The 8,478-nt window shown below is 41.3% G+C and overlaps 1 protein-coding gene across 1 annotated transcript; it reads right to left on the bottom strand.

Annotated features, from left to right (window-relative positions):
• Positions 1–961: 961 nt before the first annotated feature.
• Positions 962–6,515, bottom strand: LOC128734421 (acidic leucine-rich nuclear phosphoprotein 32 family member A). Its single transcript, XM_053828620.1, has 6 exons — positions 6,164–6,515; positions 3,248–3,624; positions 3,116–3,186; positions 2,491–2,555; positions 2,247–2,430; positions 962–2,173 (listed from the first exon to the last, which is right to left on the bottom strand). The coding sequence occupies exons 1-6, from the start codon at positions 6,209–6,211 to the stop codon at positions 2,118–2,120; spliced, it is 801 nt and encodes a 266-aa protein (XP_053684595.1). The 5' UTR covers positions 6,212–6,515; the 3' UTR covers positions 962–2,117.
• Between the last annotated feature and the right edge of the window lie 1,963 nt (positions 6,516–8,478).

Here is an 8,478-nt window from a genome sequence, read left to right as displayed (position 1 = left end):
TTTCCTTTGAAACTTTCGATTCCTTCTTGCATTCGGATGCGCAGTGTCCGACGTGCTTACATCGGTAACATTTCACTGTGGACTTGGCACCTTGGCTTCACATTTACGATCTTTTTCTTGTTCTAACCATAAAAAGGCCTTTCAACATCGCACCCTGTCGACTCATCTGGCCACTTGATATCTTGGAGAATCTTCACTTTAATAGTATCCGCCACCAACTTGATGCCGTACGCTTCGGGGCCCATGATCATTAGATCGGTAATCCCATCAACTGAAATACTGGTCATCCAACTTTCATTAACTTCGAATCCGATTGTAGCCAACTTGTGCCGAGAATCAGAAGATTTACGTAGGTTTCGACCGATTGACACTCCACAAGCTTGACCTTGGTCAACTGCCGCAGCAGTCCAAATTCCCGGATGTAACCAATGTTCTGGAAACCCGCTTTCAGGCTATTCCATGCCTTCTTGGTGATCGTCGCATCTTGCAACAGGCTATAGTTAATAGTTTCTTCATGTATGAGCACTATCTTGATATCAAAGGCCCACGAGTTGTGGTTTTCTTGCTCACGTAATCGCTCCACCAATGGTTTCGTATCACCTCCACTTGCCTGGTGATTCTTTCGGGAACATTTCTCTCGACATTTAACCTAACTCTACTTGACTTGATCCACCATGAACTGATTCTGTTTAATCGTTTCCTTCGGCTCCAGATGGTTCCACTGCAACTCCAGCATTTGAATTCGTGCCAATTCTGTTTCTAGGAGAATCCTCAAACTTATCTACTCTATTCTCCTCCTGAATAGAAATGTTAAACACACCTGAAAAGAAATGTTAAAATCATTTCGATTACTGCTCCCTAGAGTATGGATTTATAGCGCTATTTTGAACATACCTACTTCTATTTGTTTTCGTGTTTCGGACACGTTCCTAATCGATACATGACACAATCAGTTCCAGTGACTTTTTTTTATTTAAACAAATACTTTCAGTTAATATTATAAATTTTGCTTGTATTCATCTCATTTCTATCAATTTCCGACTCAGCAGTTTGTTGACTTTTTATTTGATTTTTTTCTTCATTTTACTCTTTTTTTTGTTGTTGCTGTATAAACCTTCCCCACTATATATAGCACTGACTTCTGATCTGTAATTAAAATTTTTGTTTTTGCATGAGTCCTCTGATTTCGCAACAATGTCTCTAATAGGGGAAAGCCGTAATGCAAATATCTAGAACAATAAACATATCTACCGATTCAGAATTTTACATAACTTAGGTTAAGTTACAATCTTGAACGTTAAACAATATACAGCGGAAGGCCAGAGAAAGAACTGGATATGTCCCACACTAGAACTAATGCTTGAAGTAACGTGGGAGCGAGTACAAAACAGACAAGTTATGTTACATACACTAAAACAAACAATCTCCAGCTTCAAAACCAATCATCACTTTATAAGTTATTGATTAAATTCAACAAACGATGATTTCACTTTCCTGTTTTGTTTGTATTTTCAACCAGTTTGCTTATATGGAAATACAGTTTTTTTTGTAGTTTTACACAAAACCAAGCAATATTCGTCGCGCGATGCGCAGCAAAATGATGCCAGCATAAAACTGAAGCGCGCTCGTTAGTTTTTTGATTTGTTTTTTAAGGTTTGCACTTTCTGCAATCATATAATGCAAGTCTCAGATTTTTAGTAGAAATGAAGTTTGTCTTTAGGATCAATTGCGGGGGCTGTGTGAGTGTGATGATGGGAAACTGGGAGGGCGCTCAACAAAATCTGCTTACGCAGAACTGACTTCTCCGTTCGTATTCTGATCAATTGCGTAAAAATCGCAACCGGAACCAGATTTCCTGTATAAAACATGCCGTCGGTTGGCTGGCTGGCTGGCTGACCTAGGGGATACTATTAGTAAGTGCGTGCAGTTCAACTATGTTTGCTTGACTGTGTCGGGTGTCCTCTACGATTGGTTTATTGTAAATTTGTATTGGTTTTCTTTATATACGTTTTTTCTGGGTTTTCGCTTCCTCCTTCTGTTAATTTGTATCCTTAGAATCAAAACTTATCAATAAAGTTATCAATAATTAAAGATATTTTGTTTGAAAAGAAAGGCATTCAACCATCGTTGCCGTCGTGTTTTCGTTTCTTTCCCCTCGGATCCGCTGCACCATCTGAACATAAACGGAGAATACCGTGATAAGTGAGTGGAATTTGGTTAGATAGAGTGACTGAATGGCAAATTACCTTCACCGTCAGAAACGGCTTTCTCTGCGGCCGCTTCACCTTCACCTTCTGCGTCTTCCCCGTCAGCTTCACCTCCTTCGCCATCTTCTTCGTCCTCGTCAGTAGGCTCGTCAATGTCATCTCCTTCTTCACTGTATTCTGCGGCCCAATCTGAACCATCTTCCTCGAGGTTCTCACTGTAGACCTATATTCAAACAAAAATATTTTTATTAGGCTGAAATTCTGCCGCAGTACTGCAACTAACCTCTGCCAGGGAAATATCGTTCTCAATATCATCGTAATAAGAGTCGGAATCGTCAAGACTGACCTCTGGAAAAAGCAAAAGGAAAACGACAACATTAGCGATAAACTCAAGCGACTTTGGGCCGAAACTAACTCTTCGTCAGCTGCTGGTTGCGCAGAGCGAAGTAAACTTGATTGATTAACGCTAGCAACGAGAGGAACATCAGCAGTAGCGATCCGAGAGATGGTCTCTCACTAGGCATAGCTGCTACTTGCTGTTGGTGATCGTTGTTTTTCTGTCTAATTTCTTCGTATATTAAATCAAGATCGTCTTTAACTTCTGCGGTATCGTCATTCGAATCGTCTGCCTGTCGGAGTTCCAACTGACTAAACTTAGAGTCAAGTCCACTAACGAGTTCTGTTTGGTTGTCGTTGGCCGCGGCTTGTCGTTTCTGTTTCAACTTTGACTCGAATCGTTCCAACTCATCCAGATCGAACTCGATCCCGTTGATAGAGAAACATGCGTTGTCTGCAATGTTCCCGCAATTGAGACAGATTCTACTAATTATCAATCGACCGACCTCACTCAAAAAGCGGTGTGGTGCTTCCAAAAAAGTAAAATAAAATAGAATAAATTCAGTACTAACCATCTTCATCCTCTTCCTCTGCGCCCCCATCTTCTTCGTCTGAGGGAGCCTCGGCATCGTCTTTGTCAAATCTAAAACAGAACAAAACAGTATTAAGTTTATGATTCATAAAATTTTTCAGCTTCTTATTACCCATCCAAATACTTGAGCGACGGAATCAATTCGAAGATCTTGTCTCGGTACTCTTCCGTTGATGTGATCTCATTGTTGAACAAGTCCAGCACTTCTAGGTTTTCAAACTCCTTCAATGGTTTTAGCTCTTCAAACTCCTTGATTCGGTTGCCGGAAAGGTTCAGATGTGTCAGCTTGGGGCTGCCGGTCAGATGGTTGAGCCCATTCGAGATCCGATTGTCGGACAATTCCAGCTTGCGCAGATTGGGCAGTTTGGGAAAACTCTTCAGCGATACCAGACCAACGTTGATGAGGCTGAGCACTTCCAGCGCAGTAAAGCCGTCAGTGAGACCTTCGATCGAAGTACTGCGACAGTTGTCCAGTATGAGTTCGACGATCTGCCGTGGAGGAATAAGGTGAAATTGTTGTCTTTTGTTGACTTGATTGAAAAATGAACGTTTCAAAATGTAACAAGACGTTATATTTTTTATTCATTTCTATTTTTATTGAATTACGATATAAAAGATAACTTGCCAGCAGTGTGAATGTCTTTCCAAGGCAATTGGTATAAAATAACAACTAACGAATCGATTATTTTTTTCAGCTGTTACGTAACTGACTTAGATTAGCACTTGATCCTAATGTTGTACATATTTTCTAGACATTTGATTCAAATATAAACTAATGTTTACATTTGCATTTGAAAGTACCAACCAGGATTCAACAAAAATTGCATTTGGTCTAAAATAAATTACGACATCTATAGTTTATCTACGCCCCCACACCATATGCGTTTCATTCATAAAAGTTGGTCCTCTTCGACATACCGGCTACAATAACGGTCATCATGATGCCGAGAACCAACCAACCAACCAGTGATAGTCACACTAGCGGTCCCGAACCCGATTTCGCGGGTGTTTTGGATCGTCCAAAAAATGAGATATCTTACCAACACAGCCGCCCCACACTCTTCGTTCATACATCGTTCGTCGATTAAATACCGGATTGTTGAATAAGACGAGCACCAACACAACTATAGTGATGTTTAGTCGATGCTCGGCGAGTTCCATTCCAACATGACGGCCCGCTATGCCGCTATAGGTAAACGGAAAGGCCTTGAAATCTGCATTTTGGACAACGTGGAGTTGCAAAATTAAAAACCTTTTATCCATACAACTAGCGTTGGATTCTTAAACGGAACTGTGTTTAATCTTATCATCGATTGATGTCAATACCATTTGCGTGCAAATAAAAAACATTTGCAAGCATCCTTGTTGCTTTTCGAAAATCGATCAACCTGAAGAGTGTTTACATTTTTCACGTCGATAAACCGCAAAGTGTGCAGCATGATTCACAAACATTTCAAACTCATCGTCGAGTAAAACGCATTGCATTCACACACATGCGTGGATCTCACGTTTTATCGCGTGTTTCAAATGCTACACGCTCGATCGAAAAGAACGGACCAACACCACCATCGACTGACAGCAGAGTAGTAGCGTTTGAGCGTTCACTCGATCAAGCAGCACTGTTCGCTGATATGCTAGGTGCAGACGTCGTTATCGGTGTCATTTTCCGAGCGGAAGTGTGCCCCAAGGCTCAGTATCGGTGCGCTTTAACGCGTACAATAGTTTGATGCCCGCCGGGGTCCTTACGGTCCAGGAAAAGTGCCAAAAAAGCGTGTGCCAAGTGGAAAAAAATTTCTGCTGCTTGCAGTGAAAAAGCAAGATGGCCGTAATATCTGTCTGGTTGGCGCAGTGAGTTGCCTTTGGAAGATGTGTACATGCCGCACCAACCAAACGCACGCACACATCGGTTCGTCGACTGACTAGCGGGAGGTTCTTCATCGACGAGTAGCCTGCCTATTACGAAACGTCGTAATAAAAGTCGGTGTTCGCATTGTTGCCTCTCTTCTAGCCAACCTCTGCGAACGCGAATGATGGTGGGGCCCTGGTTCGTGGCTCTCAGTAAAGGTCCCGATATGTGTCGCGTTTTTTCTAAAGCAATATGGCGGCGCACTTTTCCCGTTTGATAAATCTTTAATTATGCTGATTTCGTGCAATCTGTCGCTCGAAATGAGGGTGTAACTGCATGTAAAGAATGCTCGTTAAGTTTGTCGGGTCGTTAACGTGCCTGAGGCCTGCCAGAACCCGTGGACGGATCAGAATCGAGTGTCCAACTTTGCTCGACAAATCGATGTACGAAGCGCGAAATTTTTCGCTGATAAAGAAATGAGCATAATGTAAACATGCGACAATGAAAATAATCTTTTTTGCACCGAAAATAAGCTCAAGTGCGTGAATCCAACAAAAGATTGGAACATATTTCAAAAAGCATCGTCCATCGTAGCAACTCAACTCATTTTACATCATAATTGAACAACTTTCTACTCGTTCGATTCTAACAATCGCAGCAAATTTGATTATTGATTAGACGTAGAAATATTAACACAGATCAAACTAAAAATTAAAACTACTTAGAATAACCTGATTAGAGCGCAGTAATTGAAAGTGCAACACTGCAGCCATGTTTTGAGCCCGTTTTAATGGTCAAAATGACCGCAATTGAAGGCGTTGCTTGTGTGACAAGTTGCTATTCAGAATACGAACATCATTCAAAAGGCTATATAAGGGGTAAAAACATAGGAAAAAATCTAGTTTTTCGATTTTAACTAAAAACTATCCAATTTAAATATAAATCAAAGGTACATCGCATCCTCGCGGTTTTCTTTTCGCAAATATGCGTGCCTGCTGCATACACACACGCATCAGGCTGACGAAAAAGATGGGCTCGGTGGGCAAGAAGAGGAAATAACGTCTCTATCGAGACGGGTGGAACAAGTTGGACCCAAGAGGAAACAACTTTCATCATCATTACTGTCGGGTAGGACCAAATCAGGTGGAATTACGTCGGAAATCTGCTTTGTCGTAATCTTACCTGATCATCGGCGCGGCCGCGTTTTTCCAGTGCTATTCTCTTCTCCATTGTTTGTGTGGCGGTTTCGTTCGCTTTTATTTTCTGGTTAAGCACTCAGAGGCCTAGTTGTCCTCGCTAGCAGACACAAGCAAGATTGGAGTAACAAAAAATCAACAGATTATTGCAGCCCTCGGTAGGGGTTTTTCCAGCCAATTTTGGGACACTTCTAATGCGAAACTTTCAATTTTTAGCACAAAATCCAACTCGTTTTTCTCTGCACACTAGTCTGTGGAAGTTGCTATCACACGATGAGCACTTTTTCACTTCTTTTCGCGTTGTGTATGGGGATGACCGCACACAGCACAACCAAAGCAAGCAAACGTTTGATTAATTTTTTCGATCACCAAAACCATGTTAGTCGATTTTTTGCAGTTAATCGACTACAATGGCTCTCACGGTTGTAGCTATCTTTGTCTTTCCTATTAAAGGTGTGCGGCGCGGTTTGATTTGCGGCTATGTCGAGTCGATTGACAGATGAGTCGCGTGTGAATGTGTATATGTGTCGAGGCATGCAAAATATGATAATCGATTAAATACGAGCGCGGTAGCAGTGAGTGCTGGTTTGTGGTATTGGTTGCATAAAAGTGTCGAGCGAATCAATTCAACTAAAGTGCGCCTTGTGTTGCCTTGCTTTTTCAAAAATCTAGACTAACAATTGAACCCTAAAATTAAATGAAAAAGAAAACTTTCCAATGGATCATTGAAGACAGCTAGTTTTGATGTGACGGGTTTCTTTTGGCGCTAGTATATTAAAATGGTTTAATGTACACTAGCGCCAGAAACAACAAACAAGTAGTCGTCACTCCGAAACTACTTAGCTGCATTCATTGATCCATTATTGTATTTTTTTCGACATTAGAAAAGGGCGAATAAGCCAAACGTCAAACACAACGAGTGAAGGTTCTATCACAGACAAACAGACATGACTCATGGAAGAAAAATCAACAAAAATTATCGTACCTCACATTTAGCCTGACCACTAGCACCATCTATGATCGACATTCCCAAATATCAAATAGCAACAGGAATATCCCTCGAAGTAGCAAGTATTTTTTATGGGGAATTTGCCGAAAAAAGCGCCACTTTGACCAAAACGGAGACATTCCCAACTAAGCCCAAATTTGAAAAGACGGTTTAATCAGTACTATGAATGGAAAACGAGTGTTATGTCTGTTTGTCTGTGATTCTATTTTATTCCTATCCACCTTTTCGCGTGCTTAATGGCGGCTAGTGGCAACAGTTTTCGACAATGTTTATTTGCTTTTGGGAACTCCGGTCACGTATGCTTGAAAGTTCAACAACAATTAAGGCTGGAAATACCAACTTGACGTGAATAAAGTTGCCAAAGGCATGCTAACGTTCTCCGAAATTTGTACCCACTAGCTGCCATTACGCACGCGAAAAGGTCGATAGATTACAGAGACACCGTGACACTCAAAATCCACTAAATTTTGAAACAAAACGGAGAGTACCATCATAAATAAAGGTAACTCTCCGCTTTCGTTCAAAATTTAGCGGTTTTTGAGTGTCTCGGCGCCTCTGTTATCTATAAAGTCTCTGTATGGAAAGCTGGATAGCCACTGACCATACTTTTTTAACGTCTTAGTGGAATACGAAGATTGAAATTAAAGAAAACTTTCCCAATTGAACTCCACTATTCATTTTATTCACGACAGATACGTATTTCGCCTACGACTGGGAACTATACAATCTAAAGTGACCAAATTTTTTTTGGATGAATGTGGGACATATTGAATTACTTATTTGCTAAATCGATTCGGTAATAAATACGGGATTATTTAGAAATTAAGCACTTCATTTTGGCGAAAGCGGCTCTCCCAGTGGTCGTGGATACCAGCTTTTGGTACCGTTGTTCTGCTCGGTATATTTTTTTCGCAGTTTAAAAGTAACGTGGTTTCGAGATATTTATCATTCAGGAGCAGAAATGAAAGTAATTGTGTGCAGTCACCTGCAGAATCCATCAGAATCGGCTCGGGAGCTGGCAGGACTGACGGATTATCCTAAAAGAGCTGGGGTGTGAGTATTGGAGGGGTGCAAGGAAATCCTCAGGGCTGTCCGGAAGGTGCAGGCTAGACGTTGAAGTGGAACTCTTGATCGTCAACTGCGGTTGAGGGTCATTCGGAAAGTTAAGGCTGACCTCAGCATCACGGATTGTGCTTTGACGAAAAAACTGAATACTGACCGCTGTACTGTACGGCGAATTCATCTCGGAATGGCTACAAGTGTTACCGAGCAACTGGGGAGCCCATCAGAAA

Source organism: Sabethes cyaneus, chromosome 2, assembly GCF_943734655.1.
Source record: "Sabethes cyaneus chromosome 2, idSabCyanKW18_F2, whole genome shotgun sequence".
NCBI lineage: Eukaryota > Metazoa > Arthropoda > Insecta > Diptera > Culicidae > Sabethes > Sabethes cyaneus.
The sequence above is the reverse complement of the archived record's forward strand: the minus strand, read 5'-3'. Positions and strand labels throughout refer to the sequence as shown.